At 37.4% G+C, this 23,115-nt stretch overlaps 1 protein-coding gene across 43 annotated transcripts in view; it reads right to left on the reverse strand.

The window, feature by feature from the left end:
• DTNA (dystrobrevin alpha) overlaps positions 1-23,115 on the reverse strand; it is a 373,295-nt gene that overhangs the window by 101,585 nt on the left and 248,595 nt on the right. For all 43 annotated transcript variants that reach the window (XM_039463796.2, XM_039463794.2, XM_074383596.1 and 40 more), the window contains one exon: positions 18,657-18,737. In XM_039463796.2, coding sequence (XP_039319730.1) covers positions 18,657-18,737 — 81 coding nt within the window. The remainder of the gene's footprint in view (positions 1-18,656; positions 18,738-23,115) is intronic.

A 23,115-nucleotide genomic window follows, 5' to 3' on the forward strand; every position in this document is an offset into this window, starting at 1 on the left:
GTCTGAGGTTTCTGTTTTGACTTATTTTTCTCTCTTTGAGATATGCAGGCAAATGCAGGGAGAGTTCTATTGTGGACTTACACAGCAACATAAGATAAATTGTTCTTCTGAAAAAGCATCCAGTTCACCCCTCCCTAGATGTACACTTCCTGACCTTCAGTGCAATATTTCCACTGCAACCACATTCTTCAGAGTATGAGAACAAAGTTCAGGTAATATTTCTGATTAGCTTACACACCAGATTTGAAGCACCAAATTGTGTTCTTTCACATAGCAGATTCTTAAAATATGTTTGCTAGCTTGTAGAAAAGTTAATTATGGAGATTCATTCTTTTAGTTATCCAACAAAGTTCCGATGTCCTTAGAACGAACAGATGAACACGCATATAAGCATTTTCTTGTTCCTACGACAACTCTCCAGTGGAAAGTTTCATTCAGTATTCCAAGTACCAAGTAGACTTTAAGTAAAAATGCTTTTAAGGAGCTCACAGGTAGGCCAAGCTTCACAGAACTGGCGTGTGAGGAGGTGGGGAGAGGATCTTAGCCTCTTAAGAATGTTAGGGGTGACATTAGGTTCCTCATAGACTCATTACCCTAAGCTGTCACTGGCTGCATTTTGCAGCCTTTCATGTTAGCCTTATAACTTCCCTCATACAATAAGTATTTGTTCGGTCCTTACTGTGTTGCAATGTTGTTCTGTTTCTAGAATTGGAGTGTACAAGATAGGCAGGTCCCTGATCACACAGAACCTATATGTGTGTTGGAGAGGGAGGAGATAGAGATATTAAATATGTGCATTGAGCGTGCAATAATAATCCATTTTCTCTCCTTTTAGATTTAAAAATATTTAATTGGCATATAAAAATTGTATATATTCAAAGGTATACAATACAATTTGATATTTAGATATATATATTTATTTTCTCTTACAGAGAAACATGACCTGAGAGACAGACTGGGATTCAAGTGTTTCTTCATTTGTACAATAGGAATAATAATATCCTTCCTAAAAGTGTTCTGAGGAACAATGAAAATGTACAAGAAAACAGTAAAATATAAATTACTATATAAATTTTAGGCATTATTCTTGTTTTTGAGAGCAAATAGAAAGGCATTAAAATTTACTGTCATATTCAGGTAGAATTACAAAAATTTTCCACCCACAAAAAAATTCTTTCAATTCTTTGCTTCACTCTGTCAGTTTTAAAGATGTTTGTCCCTTAATATGAAGCTTCTTCCATCACCTGAGATTTGTTTTCCCTTTAACGGATGAATTGATGTTATAAACTCATGAGAGACTGTATCATAGTAAACTAGTAACTAGGTTAATCCATAGCTAATATGCTAACTAGGTTTAGTTTAGTTCAATTTCAAATCAAATACCTATCTTGAAATTCAGAGAGTCTCAGCCCATCAGAAAAAAGGAATATTTCAGTGTATCACTAGTTGCCATGCATCAATCACACATGCAGGCTGGAACATATGGAGAAAGACTGCCATATGCGTATACACACAGTCGGGAAATGGATCAAGCAGCTAGATTCCATAATAGGTTCAAAAGAAATTAAATCCAGCATTTTTAAGGCTCTACAATGCATTATAATTGATGTTATTGGTTATTTAACAAAATATGAGAACCTGACTATAAAAAAGATTGTTCAGTCTCATGGGGAGAGACACACAGATAAGCTAACTGAAAATCACCACAACACACTATGTTATCAAAAGCCCACATTCATAGTGCAGATTAAAAAGAAAAGTGCTACAGGAGCTCAATATCCAGAAATGCTATTGTGGGCTGGAAACTTTGTAAAGATTTAGAAGAGGAGGTAAGGCTCAAGTTGATTCCTAAAACACAGCAGAAAGTACATGTATGGAGATAAGGAGAAAAGGATACACCAGGAAGAAGTGGATTCAGTGAACAATGGCACAGAGCAAAGAATTATGATGATGCATTTAGATTTTGTATTAACTTGATAGAGCCAGAGAAATTTGTGTTGGGGCTTACAGGAAAGCAGGATCTGTAACTCAGTATTCTTTTCTATTGCCCAGTATATAACACTTTTAATTTTTTAATGAGTGAATATCTTCGCTTTTGTATTTTATTAAAAATTGGAATCTCGTAAAGTTAAATGTTTTATTTAATTTTCAGACTACCATGTGAGCTAATTCAGAGCCCCATCTAAAGCTAAGAAGTATGGTGGTGGAAACCAGGGCTGTTCTTTAGAGCCATGAGTGGGTCTCAAACTATTGCCTTTGATTCCATAGGTCTTGAGTGTGGCCAGGATATCCCTAGGTATAAGCAGCTCCTGTGGTGATTTTGTTAGGGAACGAAGTGTGAGAATCACTGCTATGGAGCACAACTGAAAGAATGGAGTTAGACAAGAGACAGGAACAACAGAAAACTCTTGCTCCTTTGATTCAGAGGAATTTCTTGGGAGCACTGTAGCCAAGAAAGCCAGGTGCAAATTACCTAGCTGTTAAGAGCTCTAAAATAAATAATTTATTTTTGTGCCCTTATTCAGACCTCTTATCATGAGAAAATAGTGTTTTTTAAAAAGGACTCAGTTAAATAGTATGCTTTGCCAGGGTCAATAGACATATTTTGATGTTATTGCACTAACTCTATTAGTCATCACCCACGTTAACCAAACTCTGAAATCAGAAAGAAAATGTCACAAAAAGCACAATCTTCAGATTTGTTTTCCATTAGTGAGCATGAGCTATACCTTTATAAAATGTGAACCCAAACAACACCTGAGTAGCTCACTGAGTGTTTTTATGCTTCCAATCTCAATGTCTTTCTTGTTCTGAAAGCATGCTTTTATCTCCAAGGTAGTTTTCTTTGCTAAGGATACTTAGAGAGAGCCATCATTTCTTACAGAGATAACATTTTAGTTTCACTTTAATTTCCTGGTTAAGGTGATGTAATAAACCTTTATGAAAAGGTCTACAACATATTTTTGGTGTAAAATCAAATTGAATATCATGTCAATCTTATTGGCATGTACATCAGTGGATGTACAGGCCCTGGCAGTACATCCATTGGCTATTAGGAAAAGGTATTCAGTATTCCTTAAATTGCGTCTGTAGACCAGTATCATTATTCAAAATGAGGTATAAAAATTGTTGACTCAATAGCTGTCAAACTATAAATTAAATCTAACAACATTCAATTGAACAAGCATTTATTAAGCCCACTATTTTTAAAGTATTATACCAAGGATTATAAAAATAATAAGAGAAGGCAAATGAAAAGGAAGATCTGAATAACTAATTTCTCATTGTCAGTGTTTAACTTTATTCAGAATATTAATAACTTTAGAAGCAAGAAAATCTTGTATCTTATTTCTCCAGTGGATAGTCATTTTATTCAGGGCTTTTAGACTTCAGATCTTTAATGTGGTTTTACCATTCCCTACATTCTAGTGTCCTAGTCTAAGCTTGTAAAAGCCTTCTACTTAGAAGCAAGCCTCCTACTCACCTCCACTTTCTGTCTCTTTCTATCTATTCCAAGAAATATTATAAGGTTCTCTCTGGTCATGCCATTCATTATTGCCTATTGAGTAAAACCCAACAGGCTAAGCATGAAAATCATTTGTACCTCAGTCTACCAGTGTGTAGTCCCATTTCTCACTGTTCTCCAGCTTCTTCCAAGAGTCCTATGCTCTAGCCACACTGGACTTCTTAAATTCCAGAACATTCCCTTGGTTTTCTTGTATATGCCTTTACTCAGCCTGCTCCCTCCACCAGGTGCACCCTACAATCACCATCCCTCAAGGAAGCACACACGTGCCATGTTCCAGAGGATGCTCATTCTGATACCCTGTGGTAGAATTACTTTCTCCCTTATGTTGCTGCTCCCAGAGCCCCTCACATATCTATTGGACTGTTTATGATACTATGCATTTTCCATAGTTATTAATAGACAAGTTTTCCCTAAATTTTTTGCATCACTCCATAATTGAATTATGAATTCCAATTCATATAAAATTATGAGCTAAATATAAAATCATAAGCTAAATTTTATCCTTAGGGTCATGTACGTTTTGAAACATGGGTCCATGAGTTTCATCAGTTTCTCCAAAAGACATGTAGGGAGTAAACTTAAAAACCACAGCACTACATGCTTGAGGACATGGGTTATGCCTTGTTCATCTTTGTATTCTCCTCAACTCTTTGCATAATACCTTGTTCAAACTGTGTGCTCAATAATGCTTAATGAATGGAATAGAGTAGGGCACCTACTGCATGCCTGGGATTATAATTCCTAGAAGCTTTCCTTTTCCCTCAGTGTTCTAAGTGAGCTCCGCAAAGCTTTATTGGGCATAGTTTCCCACAGAACCTTTCTTATTTCTTATGTACTAACTGGAGCTGTGGCCATAATCCTAGAAGCCAGAGGCCACATTCTGAAAGAGCTTCGATATGGCTGGCAACCATGAGGAACTGTCTCCTACTTGTCCTTTAGAATATTTGAACTCACTGACCCTGAATCATGTGCCCATCTGGCCAACATAAACTCAAATAGACAAAGCACACCTGGCCACTGAAAAAAGTGAGTAAGCAGCAATTGGCTGTGAAGTATTAGTTTTTTGCATTTGTTCTGTACTGTATATCTATACCTGTACAATTGTCTGTGCAATGAGAATAAATAAAAATAAATAACAAGATCTATTTTATTTATTCACTGGGAAAATAGCTGTGGCCCAGCTCCCTGGTGCATAGAAAACTGCATGGGAAATAAGACGAGCATTTGGGATGAAGAGATGTCTAGGTAGCTAATCAGTATAACGGATCATTTACAGGTAACTTGAGTGAGGTCGTCCATAAATCAATATAGTATGAAGACTATGAGGAGTGTATTTCTTGTTAAAGAATTGTCTTAAAGTCAGTAGCGTAAGTTTTAGTGATCTATTACACAGCATGGTGACTAAAGTTAATAATAATGCATATTTCAAAATTGGTAAAAGATTAGATTTTAAATGTTCTCATCACAAAGAAACGATAAGTATGTAAGGTAGATGTATATGTCAATTAGCCTATTTTAATAATTACACAATGTCTACCTTATCACATCATATTGTACTCCATACATATTCATATATATTACTGTTTTTCAATTAAAGCATTTTTTTTTTAAAAAGCCAACGAAAAATAATGATCGAGAACCTTGAATAATGAAAATAAAGTGGATGATATTTCAGACCCTTCTTGTGTACCTTTCCAAATCCTCTTGGCCCTGCCTCTTTCTCCTGCCCCTGCACAAGTGACTGGTACCACATAGATTTTTAACCAGGTTGATGCAGCTGCAACCAGACAATGGGTGGCCTCAGACTCTTTCTGCATACCTATAATGTCTCACTACAAACACCTGAAACCTAGTCACCACACATGTGCAACCTAGATGCATGAGGACATTAACTCCTGTAGGCAATCACTGACCAACGAAGGACAGAGCAGCACCATTAGAACTTCCTCCTTTTGTCTCCTGAATGGACAGTTCTGGAGTGCATTGCAGAAGGTTTCTTGGAAATTCCTGCACTGTCTATCAGCTTTTCTCCCTTCCTGTTTCTAGTTAGTTGTAAGTTCATTACCCTGGTGAGCTGCTTCTATGCAAGCTTTGTCCTGAGATCTGCTTCCTGGAGAAACATAGCCTAAGCACTGGTCCTAATAAAGTCTCTGTCTATTCCTGGTGGAATCTTCCCAGAATAATAAATGAGAAGAAAATGATGATTATGACCATGTTTGAAGCAGATTCTGATTCTTGTTTAGTTACACAAATTTTTCTCAGTTCATTTTCTCTGCAATATATTACTGTTTTTTAAAAATATACCAGTGTTTAAATTGAAAAATAAAATTCATCATACTTGATTATATAAAAAAGAATGTTTTTTTTTGGAGACAGTAAGCTGCTTAGGGCTGGTGCTATTAATATCAGGTTTGCAGCAGGTTTGCTGGTCCACAAGCTTTTGTCAGTGTTCCAGTGCTTCTGGGTGACAAGACTTGACAGACATTGTAGGACAGTGACTGTTTACCATAACACCTGGATAATATTGGGAAGTTAGAAGTAAGGCTCTTTAATTACATGATTTTATCTGGTGTTTACCCAAGGGAAGCCACTTAATATCTCTTGTGCTATGCTGTCCTCACCTAAAACAAATAGAACTTTATAAATCCTGGTAGACAAGGCGATAAAGCAGAAGTCCTAGCCCAACACCATCAATGGTTACAAATAGCTACAGACAATTTGTTTCAATACGTTATAGATATACTTGATTTTGTAATTACCATAATTATAAAATCACCTTTTCCTTCAGAAAATGATATTTGGCTCATGGGATTTGATAGGGAAGATATCAGTTTATGCAATGAAGTATGAGAGAGAAATTACTACTTGATAGTAGATTCACTATTCACTGTTTGATACTACTGATCCACAAAATCTGAAGCACTATAATAAATAGAACACATTCATTAGATTATAAATTTGAGGTTGTTCTATTACTAAATTTTTACACTAAGGAATATTACTATCTAGAATAATTTAAACTAATGCAAATATCTCATATTGCATTTTTTCTTATGCTGCTCCAGTTAAATTTTTTCCCTTTTAAATGCAAACATAATGCCAAGAACCAACATGATCCGATTGACAGACATCTAAGTGTTCCTGAGGATGGACTGTTGTTGTTATTTTGGGGAGGGGACTTTGAAAAGGGAAGAAAGGGAGAATCCTTTATTGGACAATCCAGGCTTTTAGATTTCTTGCTACTGCTGAACATTTTGAAGATGCTCAGGTAAGTTGTACAGACCATGCTGAGCAAAGATTTTGGACGGGGCCTGGGACGTTAGAGTAATGCAAAGAAAAATGAAACAAAAACTGGGTTTAGGCCAAGGAAAAAGCTAAACAAGTTATCAGATACCTACCTCTAGAATCTGCATATCAGATTTCTTAGGATCATTTATAAGGTCCCCGAAGCGATGCTCCAAGTCTGAATAATCTCCATGTCTCTCAAGGCACTCAGTAAGATGTCACACATAGAGTCATTACTCAATAGACATTTTATGAGCACATATGCACATGAATATGTGTTAAATGCATTGTGTATGCTAGACACCATGGAGGATATAGACACTGATAAGACACAAAACAAGTCTTATCATCCTGACTTGTTTTTCTCAGATTACTTGCTCCTACCTGAAATTGTTGTGTTTGTTGTGTTGTTTGCTAGAATGCAAGCTACATAAATTGATTTTCTGTTTTGTTTACTTTTCGGTCTACAGAGCACCTGGCACATGGAGGGTGAGCCAAACATATTTGCAGAAGGATTTTTAAAAATACTTTCCCTATAGAATATAGCTTTTATTTTACAAGTCATTGACAAAATAGAATTGTTTTATAAAGTAATTTTATTTTTTAGGTGTACCATGAAGGTCACTTAACCATGTGCTTGACTTTCAGCCATTTTAGTTTATACCCCAGAGGTTAGTCTATTATTTGGTGTCCATCACTGAAAACAATGGCTGAGACATTTCCAGGATATTAAAAAATTCATGGGTACAAAATTTTTGTTTGGGATGATGAAAAAATTTTGAAAACTGATAGTGATGATCCTTGAACAACATTGTGAATGTATTCAATGCCACTGAAGCATACACTTAAGTGGTTAAAGTGTTATGCACATTTTAACAACTTTTTAAAAAAAGCATTGAATACCTTTAACTAGAAAAATATAAAATATGCTATAATAAGAGTGAAGTGGAAACATTTGGTGCCACTCTACATTGTACTTAATGTAATAAAAAATGCAATTGTCTTTTAAAAAGTCTTTTGCTCGAATACATTAGCTATTGCTGTTTAGAGAGCAAATTGCCTTTTTTTTAATATTTATGTTTTTAACATTTAATGTAATCATCCCTCCTAATCTTCTGTAGAAGCTTCTATTTATCAAGCTTTAGAATGATGCCCTTAAGTTCCAGTCAATGCTGAAGTCTCCCAAATAACTTAGGGAAAGAAAACCTCAATCTGCTGCAAGATTCTTCTGCCCCCATGAAACCTGAAAAATCCACAGGGCTTTCTCTGTAAGGGATTTTGTCACATGGCCTTCTAGTCATAGGTTCATTAGCTAGGCTTTGTATAGCTACTGCAGTTCCCTCACTAACATGATGATAAGAGTTAAGTTTTTCAGAAGACTTACGGCAAGAAAAGTCAAAGTTCAGATAATGTAAGAGGAAAACAGACATAGGGGATGATAAAGTTTGGTTCTGTGTCCCCACCCAAATATCATCTTGAATTGTAATTCCCACATGTGGAGGGAGGTACCTGTAATCCCCATGTGTCAAGGGAGGGAGGCGATTGGATCATGGGGGCAATTTCCCCCATGCTGTTCTCAGGATAGTGAGTGAGTTCTCAGGAGATCTGATGGTTTTATAAGGGTTTGGTAGCTCCTCTCTTGCTCTCTTCTCCCGCTGCCTTGTGAGGAAGATGCTTGCTTCTCCCTCACCTTCTGCCATGATTGTAAGTTTCCTGAAGCCTCCCCAGTGATGTAGAACTGTGAGTCAATTAAGCCTCCTTCCTTTATAAATTACCCACTCTCAGGGAAGATCTTTACAGCAGTGTGAAAACAGACTAATACAGTGGAAAATGGACTAATAGTATTGGAGTAAACCTAGAAGTTATCTATCAATATTTTTCATTTCTAAAATACAACTTAATGACAACACACTAGGTAGACTACCAGTGGTATTTTATTCATTTAAAATTAATAGGTACTGAACCATACACTATCTTTGACATCATTTTATTGTTCAAGAGCTTCTCCCCAGTAGTCTTGAAAGGTTAACTTACTTATTTTTTGAACACTTTTCATGTGCCAGGTGTAGGGAATATATTAGTACACAAGACATACACTGATCTTTGCCCTTAAGAAGCCTACACTCAAGTTGGGAAAGATGTAAGAAACATAACAACTAACTAAATTGTATAGCATAGCATATATTAGAATGTAATACATACTTCAGGAAAAAGACAAACAGTAGGACAAGGGGGATAGGGGAATTGGAATATTAAATGGGGGTTGCCAAGGTAGAGAGTTCACTAAGAAGATGACAAGTAAGCAAAGACTTGAGAAAGATGAGGAGGTCCACCATTAGGTTCTCTACAGGAAGAGAGCTCCAGGTAAAGGGAACAGCCAGTGCTAAAGCCCTATGATGGGCACACACCGGGTATGTTCCCAGTGAAGTCAGGAGGCCAACTGTGGATGGAGCAGAGTGACCAGATAGGGAAGTGGGAGGAGATGAGGGCAGAATAGAAAAAGACTTGATCCTGTAGAGCCAACTGGACTATTTTCGGGACTATGCTTTTACCGCAAGGGAAGTGGGGAGCCTCTGCAGAAATTTGAGCAGAGGAGTGAGAAGACCTGATTCAGATTTAGATATCTCTTTGAGGTCGACTTCATTTTGTGGTAGAAAATACTCATGTGTTATTTCCTTATATGGCTTCTCCGTGTTTGGAGGATGTTTTGGGGGTGTTGTTACTCAGAATGGTTGACTTTTGACTTCTTTCTCTCACTTTTATTATCCTGCTCCTTGTCCAGATCCTGCCTTTCGTTCCTTTTTCTCCCACTATGATGATAAGGGACTTGGAACTAGATATGGGAAAAGCTTTCAGTAAACAATGCTGAGCCTGAGCCTCATCAGCTGTGTAAAACAAAGTGTCCACTCCCCTCCTAAACCTACAGGGTTATTCAGTCTCAGTCTTGCTTTGAATTTTATATAAAGCATATGTCCCAGTGTCTCTTATGCACATCTGAGCATTCTTTCTCACAGATGCCACTGGAGTTCAGTTCCATACTTTGATGTGTATAGCAGAAAGGTTGCCTTCTATTTTTATTTTTGAGATGGAGTCTCGTTTTGTCACTCAGGCTGGAGTGCAGTGGTGCAATCTCGGCTCACTGCAATCTCTGCCTCCCAGACTCAAGCAATTCTCCTGCCTCAGCCTCCGGAGTAGCTGGAATGACAGACATGTGCCACCATGCCTGGCTAATTTTTGTATTTTTAGTAGAGATGGGGTTTCACCATGTTGGTCAGGCTGGTCTCAAACTTCTGACCTCCTGATCCTTCTGCTTTGGCCTCCCAAAGTGCTGGGACTACAGGTGTAAGCCACCAAGCCCAGTCACTCATAATCTTAAAACAAGACTCTTATTAACTCACAGTTCGGTGGTTAAGAAATATGACATGACTGGTTCCCTGCTCAGGGTATCACAAGGATTAAATCAACGTGTTGGCTGAACTGAGTTTTCTTTTAGAGGTTCTCAGGAAAAAAATGCTTTCAAGGTACTTGTTAGCACAATTCAGTTTCTTGTGATCGTAGGACCAAGGTCCCTGTTCCTTGCTGGCTATGAGCGAGGCATCTCCCAACATCTAGTGATTGAGCATGTGGCACTTTTCATCTTCAAGCCAGCAATGGCATAACAAATTCATCTGGCCTGTCAGACATCTGATTTTCTCTTCTGCAGCTGCCAGAGAAAACTCTCTTCTTTTAAAGGGCTCATGTGATTAGTTCTGGTCCACCCAGGTCATCTCCCTACTTTAAGAATTGTTGCAACTGTGCAATGTAACATAATCTAATCACAGGAGTAAATTTCACTAAATTTGCAGTCCTGGGAATTATGCATGGGATTGCTCAGGGGATAGGAAATTTTAGGAGCCATTTGAGATTGTAATTCAGGTAAAGACGTTTTGGACCAGGCATTTGTAGTCAGCACTTGATGAGTCTTAGTATCCCGTGGGAGCAACCTCTCTTTTAAAAGGATTCTCGGAATAAATCTTCCACTTTTCTTTTACCAACTTCTAGCTCTCTTTTTCTTTACTCTTCAATATGTGAGAGTGATATATTGCAAATGAAATTTTTATTGTCAAAGAAGTATACTAAAACAAATATGTATTTATGTAAAGTTTTTTTTTGTAAGAGAATATGCAAATAGGAATGAATTCCTGAATGGTCCAGCTCTTACATTGTTTTCCCCATGATCTAGAACAATGCTTGGCATGCAGCGAATGCTCAGTCTCTACTGTGGAGTGAATAAATAAATGAATGGTTGCTAATAAGAACGAATGTTAACAAAACCTCTGTGGAGAGTGAACCAAGGTGACATCACAAGTGACTTTCTGATGGAATCTCAGGTGTGATTTCATGGGAGAACTGCTCTCCCATCCCTGTCCTCCCAACTGACATCTGTTTTCTCTAAGTGTGTGCTGGGGGCCTGAGATCCTGGGAGCCAGGCAGTGGGAGAACCCCTTCTGGGCATCCCTTCATTGTTCTGCTGACCAGCTCCAGGCCAAGCAAGACAGTTTCCCAGAAACAGGGCTTGGCAGGCTACCAGGGGAAGGTCACTGAATCTTGACTTGGCAACTGTTAGATAGGGTTGGGAAGCTTGCAAGGCATTCCTCTGTAGGCATCACACTTTCCCAACCGACAGGTGCATTTTAAGATGATGTCTCTTCCTCAACTGTGAAAGTAAAAGTGCCTAGTTGGCACAGCTTCCATGTATAATACAGAAGCAGAAGAAAGGAAAGGAAGTTGTGTGTTACATGCAGATGCCTGGAAATGAGATTACAGGTGTGGCTTAGTTCACAGGTTATGCAATGGTAGCAGCTTGAGCAAAGCTTCCTGCATTCTTTGAAATAAAAATCTACTAACAAGGAAACAAAACCCTGTATTTTTAAGATCTTAAAAACAAAGAGAAGAAGCAGCTTTAATTAAACCCATATCGTAATCATCAGGACTTTAAAATCATTGCTTTTCTCATCCAGAGGCTTATTCTGATTAAGGGGACATAATTTTGCTATAAGTCCAGGGTGCCAGACAGGAGCAGTTTTTCCATTGTCTTATTACACAGCATCTTTAATAGGTTCGTTTATGTTCCACTGCCACCACCAACTTTCCCACAGGGAATTTTTGGGAACATTGTATTCTAGCACAATGCATGTTCCTTTATTCTAAACAAGTGTCTAGAATGATTCAACATCAGGAATGAAAATATGTAGCAAAAACATTTGCAACAATACAAACTAAGATAATTGTGCTCCAAGGGTTAGTCATCTGCAGTTTATTTCCCCAACTGTGAAGATTCCTTCTTTTCCTGCTGGCTCCTTGACTAGGGAGAATCCTTTTATCATTCTCCTTTAAATGCAATTCTTTCTCTGCTTTGATTTCTCTTGCCTAAGTTTCCTACTTTAAACTTTACATCCAAGATGTTATACATCATTATCTGGAAAATACAAGAATCTATGTTCCTGAGCAGTGTGGTCAATTCCTGGTGTGTGGTGTCACATATTTTCTCCTAGTTATTCAAACATGAATCCAGGGTCTTCTGTGAAGGGATTTTGCAAATGATATTATGATCCTAAATTAGTTGACCTTAAAACATGGATATCATCTGAGTGGGCCTGATATAAGCACCTGAGTTGCTGAAAAGCAAAGAGTCTTCTCTGGCTGTTCATAGATGGGGAAGTCAGAGAGGATACAACAGCTGGGCTGAAAGAAGCCACAAACGCCTCTGCCGTCAACAGCCAACAGGGACCGTGAGGCAAGGAATAAGGGAGCCAGCAAGGAAACCAGGTCTTGATCCTACAACCACAAGAAAATAACATTTTCCCACAGTGAATGCACTTAGAAGAGAACCCTGATCCCAACATGAGAACCACAGACCCAACCAGCACTTTGATTTCAGTTGAGTGTAATGCTAAGCCAAGAATCCAGCCATGCTGCATTGGATTTCTGCCCTACAAAAACTGAAAGATAACAAATGTGTTCTGCTTTAAGCTGCTAAATTTATGGTAATTTGTTACCCAAGAATAGACAATTCATAGTGGCAGCTAAAAATCCACATATTTAAACCTGAAGTAAAGAAGACGAATATACTGATACACTAGCTTGAAGAAAAATGACTGGAATATTAGTATTTACTACTAAAAACATAGCTCAAGGCTACTCCTGCCACATAAGACCAGTGTTATTCTATTCACCTGACTGGTAAGAAATGAACCTAGCGGAGCATATTCATTCATTCACAGAATATTGATTCACAACCTACTAGTTATATGACACTCACTTGGATTACTTTCGTGGTGATAGGCAAACATGTAGGTAAAAAGGTAACTAAATTTTTTGGTTCACAAGAAAATCAAAAACAAATTTAGAGACAATGACATAGAAAAAAGCATGTGTTCTAACTTAACATATCTGAATGAAGGATACTTTTAAAATATTTCAATTACTAGAAAAAAAATATTTTGAGAAACTCTGACAGCCCAGATATAATTATAGACCTTTTCTCCTCTTTTCCTTTTAAACACAATTTTAATTAAATTTTAGTTGATATGACTAACAGAAAGAAAATTCAGGCTGTAACCAATAGGACTAAAAGATGGTGCAATGTTAGTTGTGGGTGTAGGATAGAGTATTCCCTTGCCGTCTTAATTTTTGTTCCTATTAAACAGGACGGATTAGATATTTCTGATTTATTTCTCATTTCCTTTGTTGTTCATGAATTGAGGCTGCATTTCATTGAAGCCAAAGTAATTTCTGAAAAAAGAGATCTGCTGACATTACAGGGTATCTGCATCATTAACCACGTCAATGCTGACCAAGGAAATAGTGTTCTAGCAGAAACAGCTATTTGTCTAAAATAAAGGCTGAGATGATGCCATTTTACACATATGTATAAGAGTTTATGGGTATTAATTTTTGGGGAAAGTTAACAAAAACCTGGAAGCTAAAGAGAAGGCTATTGATTAGAAAGGATCATTTAAAATATTATTTGCATTTTTTGTTGTGCTCCATTCCTTCTAGAATATAAAATAGCCAATGTGGTGTCCCCTAATTTTTTAGAAACATTCATTCTTTTATTTTGTTAGAGAATGTGCTAGTTATGATGGAGAAGGTATGGCAGGGTACAAAGATGAATGGTAAGGGGAAGAAGCGATTTGCAAAGGAGAATCCTTTGGCTTAAAAAAAAGAGATGGGTTTTTACAAGTGTCTTTTATAGCAGGGATTGGTCAACATTCCTTTTGTGGACCAAGAGACAAAATCAGAGATATTGTATCAGTACATACATAAGAAGAGAGAAAAAGAATTTCCACAACATTTTTACTGATGAAGTTAAATATCCAATAATTGAGTACATTAAGACAATACTGGCCTATCAATGTGAAGAATGTAATTCTTCCTGGGGGCATGCATTTTTAAAAACTGGGGTTATAAGTCAGTGTCCCCTGTTATCAAATCGATTACAAATATTCATCTGTAAAAACTATTAGTTCATGCTCTATAAAAAGGTAGGTTCTGGACCTCATTTAGTTCATGGGTCACAGTGGCCTCTTGTTCAGAGTCCTTTGAGAACCCCGGGAACTGATTATTCTCAGCATACATTAGGAATTGAACAGAAGAAAATAAACATGACATCAGTGATAGGAACAAGTGCTCCATATGGAAAATCATAAACAGAATACGCAAGGGCTGTGGGGAATGAACTATGGAGATTTAACCAACAAATATGAAATCTGAATTTAGATAATAGATACAAAAGAAATCACCTAAAAACCTATATAGTCTGTGCTATATCCAGACAATATTCATTTTTTTGTGGGTGATATCTTTATAAGAACCAGTTTTTGTTTTTTTTCCTCCTTTATGTAGTTTTAAAACTTAGTTTTGTTAGTATACACAATAAATTTTAAATGAGGTATGGACCTAAAAGTAAGCAATCTATTTTCAGTTAAGATTCAATTGATATCTATGAAGTAAATACTATAATGAGTTTCTGTTACGGTTGAAATGTTTGTATTTGTGTCTTATGTTGAAACTTAATCCCTTAATATGATGGTATTATGAGGTGGGGCCTTTTAGCCTTACTTGATGAGGACTTGAGGGCAGAGCTTTCATGATGTGGATTAGTGCCCTTATAAAAGAGGCCCCAGGCCAGGTGCAGTGGCTCACACCTGTAATCTCAGCACTTTGGGAGGCTGAGGCAGGCAGATCACCTGAGGTCAGGAGTTGGAGACCAGCCAACAGAGTGAAACCCCATCTCTACTAAAAATACAGAATTAGCTGGGTGTGGTGGTGCATGCCTGTAATCCCAGCTATGGGGGGCGGTGGTGGTGGTGTGGTTAAAGCAGGAGAATCGCTTGAATCCAGGAGGTGGAGGTTAAGGTGAGCTGAGATTGCACCATTGCACCCAGCCTGGGCAACAATAGCAAAACCCAGTCCCCCACCCCCCTCCCCCCAAAAAAAGAAAAGGAAAAAAGCTTCAGAGGGCTACTGTGCTTTGCTTCTTCCACTATGGGACGACACAATGAGAAGGGGCCACCTGGGAACTAGAAGGCTGCTAGATAGAAAATCTGTCAGTGCCTTGATTTTGAATTTTCTAGCCTCCAGAACTAAGATAAATAAATGTTGTTTATAAGCCACTCAATTTATGGTATTTTTGTTAGAGCAGCCCAAATGTAAGACACTTTCCAATAAAGCAATGCACTTACAAATATGCTACCTATATTTTGTTTCTTATTTCTTTCATTGTAAAGTAAAACTCCATTATAAGGTATCATAATTTATTGTGGGTTAGGTTTATTGCAGGCTAAAATTACTTTCCTCTAATCAGGAAATACATTCAATGTTGACTAATGTTATGTCATGTAAACATTGCTGCTTCTGGCTGGTTAACTTTCTAGAAGGAAGGTTACAACTTTGATTAAGGTAAGCCAAGATCAATTATGTAAGCATTTTACAAATACCTCTGAACATCACGACTGCTGTATTTATTTTTAGAAAGGAAAACTCCACAAAGATATATAGTACTTGCATTTAATCCTTCTGATCGGAATAGAAACAATTTTTAAGAGCAGCTTAATTTAGCAGAGCATTCAAAATATACTTGTTGTTCTTTCTTGAGCCTTAACCTTGTCTAACTTTTGTAGAATGTAGTATCTCTTCTCATTATGAAAATGCTGAATGAATTTTATAAGGTAGACAGACTGTAAAGTAAATAAGACTTTCCTGGTATCTTCTTCTCTAGGAAAGTCCAATCAGTGATCCTCACCCGCAACAAGTCAGGGCGCATATTTCCTGAAGCTCTCACATATCATGTACATATTTCTATCATTATCTTTCTACACGGTGTTATAAATCTGCTTAAAAGCCCACCTGCTCAATTAGATTTTGAGCAACTTGAAGGCAGGGATTGCATGTCATTCATCATCCCACTATCCTTTGTACCTAGCATGAGGTCAAACGTATAGCAGGAGCTCATTATACACTTAATATTAAGAGGTCAATGAATGGTCACACTGAAGGGCTACTGGATGGGTATAAGCTTCTATTTTCACCCAAGGATAGATTAGCACTGTCATTTCTTCCCTACTGTTTTTCAAGAAATTCCAAGACAATTCTGGATGCAGGATAAGGATGTGGACCAGAAAGGAACAGAAAGAGGAAAGGAAATGCCTAGGAATGAGAAAGGGACTTTCTCAGAGAGGAGGAGGCATGGGATAAAGCCTGTGGACCACAACTGGGGACAACACAGTGTGAGCACCTTAATGTTGAGTGCAGGGTTGCCAAGTCCCTGAGTCCCTGAGTCCTTCCCTTCCCTTCTTTTCCTTTTTTCCTTTTTTTCTGTGTTCCTTCTTACCATTTTGTACTCTTTTATTGGAAAGCCCTAGCTTTCCTGAGAGGAGCCTAAGAAAGACTCTTGTTGGCAAAGGTTTAAGGAGGACAGAGCTCCTACCCCTGTCTTCTGCCTTCCCCTCCAATTTTGAGACCATTGCAGTGGTAACACGCGATAAGACAGTGGGACAATTGAATCCCTTTTAATTGCTGAAAACACTGAGATTCTTCTTTTTGTTTTTAATATGGGTGATGGGTTTGAGGGGGAAGAGGAAACTTCTGTGGAAACATTTTCCTTGGTCCCTAATGCCAGGACTGGAAGTTGCTTTTATTGACTCATTAGGACTATAAATACAGTGACAAATTGTTTCAACATCTGTAATACTTTTCTCACTACTCATTTTAGATTTGTTTAGTTTCCTGTGAGGAGTCAAAACATCTATGTGATGTGTGACCAATGCTATAGTTTGAATATTTGTCCCTTTTGAAACTCATGTTGAAACTTAATCCCCACTGAGGCAGTGTTGAGAGGTAGGACTCTTAAGAGGTGATTGGGTCATGAGGGCTCTGTCTTCATGAATGGATTAATCTACTCATTTATTAATAGATAATCCCAGGAGTGAGGCTGGTGGCCTTATAAGAAGGGGAAGAGAGACCTGAGTTAGCATGCTCAGCCCCCTCGCTATGTGTGCCCTGCACATCTTGAGACTGCAGAGAGCCCCACTAGTAAGAAGATTCTCACCAGAGGCAGCCCTTGACCTTGAACTTCTGAGCCACCATAATCGTAAGAAGAAATAAATTCATTTTCTTTATAAATTGCAAAAGTTTCAAGTATTCTGTTATAAGCAACAGAAAATGAAAATAAGACAACCAAACTATGTTCTTCTTCCATCCCTTCCTTCCCCAAACTTTAGCCCCATTTTTAGCCATTGGGACTGGAGAATAAGGTGTAGATGAAAAGCTTGGGGAATAGATGCATACTTTGCATCCTCACAGTCGTGATTAGCTGTAAGCCTAGAAGCTTGGGGCTGAGGTGACCTGTCCAGGGCCCTGGGAAACATCTACTAGAGACTCTGAGAGGGTAGACATGTGGAGATGCCTGGTTTCTACCTTTACCATGAGTCTAATGACCATGCCAGTTATTGTAGCACTATGTGTATGTATCAGGAGAACATTACAGTTTTCATTTAGAAAACTTCACCTAATATTAATTTTAAAATGAGACACTATTAATTTTATAGCACTCATTTTTTAAAAAAAGAAAGTAATAAGTTCTTATGCATGAACTATGAATTGATATTTTTTTTTCCCAAGAGAAAATGGATGTGGTAATACAATGGAAGTGTTGACGCAGCAGAGAATAAACCTGCTAATTGTGACTAGTGATCTAGCTTATTGCTTACATTTTTAAATTTGGAGAGAAACTGAAGCAAGTTCTTTTGTTTCTTTAGGTATTGTTTCTTTTCTTATTTTTGTCTGATGTACACAAAGGTAGTTAAAACTCTGACACAAAGGGCTAATTTTGTTATTTCAGAAAAAAACTTAAATGTTTTCCAAAAGCTTTTAAATATTTTCCTGTCCTTGTAAAAGAAAATACAAATATAAGGGAGATTTAATGTCTGATATTTATAAACTTCTTAGAAACCATTCTGATAGTACTGCATTTACGAAACCAAAGTTGGAGAAAAGAAGAAAAATATCCATCCAGATTTAAACCATTTCAAGGTAAGGATTATATTGTATATGTATCCAGAGGTTCATCCTTTTAGTATGAACTGAAGAGTTCATATGCTGTAGTATTTATGCATAATTCAGATTTCAAGACAGATTACTTAGGAGCCATCTCTACCATGTGTGCATCATAATACCCCTTTTATTGTTGTATACACATTCTTATTAATATTTGTAAGAGAATCTAGTTTAATAAACTTAGTACCAAATGTAAACGATAGGATTCATGATGGTAATTAGTCCAAGCAATTGGCATACTTACAATTGCATTTCTTCTGAACAAACCTAAGCTTGCATGCTGTTCTGTAGGTGGAGAGTCGGATGCGATCCAGATCTTGAGCCCCTAGTGCAGGGGAAAAAGGACACATATGGTATGCTATGTGTGCAGAAAGGAATAACAATGTTTATGAATAAAACAACTGCAGATATAATCCTTACACCTAATGTTATTTTTATTAGAATACAAATATAAGTTTAAGACTTGAACAGGTCTGTCCTATTCAAGGACAGGTTCCTCAGTTTCCAGGGAAAAAGAGTACATGTAATCAACACTGGAGATCAGGTTGTCAACCATATTCATGGATTAAGAAACACAATGTCATCCCTGTTGTGCCCATCACTTCTGAGAACAATCTGCTCAAGCTGTGACCTACAGTAAAACAGCTAGATGATAGAGATACTATCATCAGATAATCCTTTAAAGTGCACTGCTATTGGTCATGGGAACTTGGCTGTTAGGTGACCATGTACTGACTGTTGCGCATCTTCTCTGTATGACTTTAGGCCAACTGCTTTTAGGGCAGTTTTTTCTCACTTGGGGGATGGGGATGATGATAATAATAGTGCTTATTTCACAGTACTGTTGTAAGGATAAATGAGTGAATACATCTAAGGCACTTAAACACTGTCTGGCACATAGTAAGTGCTGCCTAAGTATTCATTTTTAATACTAATAACTTTTTTGTGATCCTTCCTGTCAATATCAGAGGAAGAGATGCCTTTCTAAAACAACCTCTACCCTTTTTTATTGTGCCTTCCAGTTCCTTCCTAACTTAGAGGGAACACGTTCCCTATATTCTTAAACTACTTTCCTTATTTCACTCTTCCACTTAGGAGTCTAGCATGGCTCCTGATGCCCAGAACACCAGGTCTAAAAGCTCCACTCAGAATCCAAGCTCATCTTCTGGTTCTTTCCACCTTACCTACTTAATGACATTGTTCACTACTTTCTACCACAGAATCTCGCCTAGGCTCGGATAAGTCTCGTCTCAATACCCTACAGATGAGCTGCTTGTTACTTCAACACCTGAGCTCCTAGTAGTCCTCCCACCTTTCTTTGAATGAGTTAATCTCTAGACTGTGAATAGAACACATTAGACTTTCAATAAATGTCTGCTTATCTCCACTTCCACATATTTGGCTTTTTAAAGCCCATGTTTATGGTTTATAACAGATATAAAGTCATGTATTAAATTTTTATCTTTACCAGTCATACACTAATAAAATGTGCTATGTGAATCCTTTAAAGCAAAACAGAATAACAAGTAAATGAATTATCCTGGAAGCAATTATATTAGAAGGCCAATTAAATGTTTCTCGGTGAAACTCAGGATGAATTAGCAAGTATCCCTCACTAGGGCATTTAGCATTTCCTCAACTCAAATTGATATCTTCAGATTTATTTAAAGTGTTGCCTATAGTCCTATGACTTTGTGGTTTTATAAATCAAATCATCAAATGGTCACTCTTAATAAAGCTTATTATTTAACAAACAGGCTTATTGACACTGAGCACTTGAAGGATCAAAGAGATGGGGAGCTACTCTTACCCAATGCAGGAATTCCCTTAGAAATGTTCTCAAGAGATGAACGTTTAGCCAATGGTCATGTAGGATTATTTGCAGTGATAGAAAAGACTATTACTTGTGAAAATAAATGAACTTTAAAGTTAGTAAACTTCAATTCTGTCACTTCCCAGTTGTGTGAGTTTCACCAAGTTTTTCCTTGGCATCTCAATTTCCACATGGATAAAATGAGATAACAATATTAACTTTACTGGCTGGTAATAGATAGATGTAAAGTCTTGACTTCTGCATTGGGAACATAATGACCATTTAGCAGTAAATAGGCCATCTTAAGGGCTTCGTGTGCCATTTCTGAGCAATAATATGTGATGGAAATTTCTTTTTTATATTTGAGCTTTTGTTTGCCTCCCTGTAACTTCAACCTATTTGATCTAGTTTCCCCTGGAGTCACATACTCTTTTCTCCCTGCCACTTGAGAATTCATTTCTCAAATATTGCAAAACATCTACATTATCCTTATCAGCATCTTCATTACCATCTGAAAATTATGTACAAATGTCCCAGTTATCATGGACTTTAAAATTTAACTGGGGAGGTAGCTTCTCCTCGACTTTCTTAGGATAACAGATGTTCAACTCCACAGCCATTTCAGGTATAGTGTTTATCTGTCTGGCACCCAGTAGGGCTTCAATTCATGGAAGGTGCTATTATTATTTTCATTATTATCAAGCATGGTTTGAGACCCTTAAACTTTCTAGTCACCCTGTTCTATAACTGGCTAATGTTTCTTTAAAATTAGGTGTCCAAAATTAATCCATATAACTATTGCTTTACTTGTACAGAATATACAGAAAGCAATTATTACTAACTTTGATAAGGACTCTTAACTAATGTGATCTTTTTTCAAAAAATGGCTCATTATGCCAGCTTTTATTAAGTTTGAAGTTAATTAAAAAACTGGTTTGAAAAATCATTTGTGCTTCGATATAAGTCAAATCTTCTCTATTTTCTATTTAAATGCCTATTTTGGAGCTAAGGGTAGGATTTCGTATTTATCTGGTTAGTTACTATGAAATTTAGCTCACACTTTGAACTTTTCTGTATCTTTTAAAATTCTTATTTTGTCACTAGAACTTCAAAAATCTTTCCTAGTTTCATGCCCTCTGTAAATCTGAGAGACTTATGTGGGGAATGAACTCTCTAGGATGCCTGATAACCAGAGACAGAGAGACTATCACAAATGCTTGAATGCCAAATCTGCCTTTGCTCCCTGATGAGGATATAGTTTTATTGGTGCTAAGTTTGGCTCAGCAATCAGGAGAGTCTCAATATCTGTAAATAATCACTTAAAAGAAAACATTAGAGGCATAGGTTATTTGTGTAAGTTCTTCATGCATAATGATTTAAGCTCCAGATAAAAAAAGGACTGTGATGTGGCATATAGTTAAGTTTCTCACTTGCTGGAAGACCTTACCTTTTGAGAACGGTAACCCTGGCACCTCTGCACCTTCCTCTGATGAAGTCCTTGGGGAAATATGGCAAAGGTGCACTTCTCCAGGATGTGGAGATGCTGCTTTGGGCCTGAAATGCACTAAGCGCTTTCCTGTGCTATTACTGTGTGGACTTAACTGACCCTGTGCTTTGTTCAAGAACCAGGAAGAGGCCTGTCGATACATAAATATTGTATAAATTCTTCCTGGCTGATGATGTAAACCCTGAATATTAAAAGGGATGTGGTGAACAATAAAATTTAGTGTGACAGATATAGCAGCACACTACTGTGCACAGTCAATGTATGTGTTAACTGGAGGATTCATCCAGAAAGGAACCAGAAGAAGCTGGGCTGAGATATGATACATAGCCTCCTACTCTGTTTATCTGCCTTGCCAAAATAAATTTCTTGGCCAGGCGTGGTGGCTTACACCAGTAATCTCAGCACTTTGGGAGACCGAGGTGGGCAGATTGCCTGAGCTCAGAAGTTCGAGACCAGCCTGGGCAACACGGTGAAACCCTGTCTCTACTAAAAAAAAAAAAATTAGCTAGGCATGGCAGCGTGTGCCTGTAGTGCCAGCTACTTGGAGGCTGAGGCAGGAAAATTCCTTAAACCCAGGAGGTGGAGGTTGCAGTGAGCCAAGATCATGCTGCTGCAGTCCAACCTGGGTAACAGAGTGAGACTCCATCTCCAATCAATCAATCAATCAATCAATCAATTTTTTTTTCTCTGCCCTAACAAACCATGAACTTAACCCAGTTGTACATGTGTGGTCTTTTCTTGAAAGTTTATAAAGCCAAAAACCTACTTTGAAATTAGTTGTGTGACTTCTGATTAAAACAATGGACCAAAACGAGGCTACAAACAGCTTTCCAGGATACTACTGGAAGCCTTCCTCCAAGTTGACTGACCCATTAGTTGTGCCTTTAGACATGGTCATGACACTCCCTACAAATCTCCCTAACTGTATTGTGACGCAATCCACAATTCCCCAACACATGCACAGTCTAAGAGCTTTTGTCAATACCTTGTGGAAATTAAGGTTAATTTTTATCAGATGGTATTTTCCTGATCCAGCAGTCTGGTAATCTTATTAAAAAGCATATTAGCTGACTTAATTTATTAGTTAAAAGGATAAAATTTAAATAAATGAGTAAAGAAATAAAATTAGCAGAGCAATCTTTGCTCTTAGTATGTTGACATGTCTAGAATTACCACTATATTTTGGCCAAGATCTAGAAAAACATCCAGTTCATCATGAACTGGATGAAACTCATAACATGAAACTCATAACAAGTTCATACTCTGAACTCTAAGGAATACATATTTTTTCTTTATAATAAAAAAGTACAGAATTTTTTCATCACTTTTTTTCAATGTGCTCTTCATTGTTTTTTAAAATAATGGATAGTTTTTTTTTTAAAA

This window comes from Saimiri boliviensis, chromosome 13 (assembly GCF_048565385.1).
Source record: "Saimiri boliviensis isolate mSaiBol1 chromosome 13, mSaiBol1.pri, whole genome shotgun sequence".
NCBI classification, from domain to species: Eukaryota; Metazoa; Chordata; class Mammalia; order Primates; family Cebidae; genus Saimiri; species Saimiri boliviensis.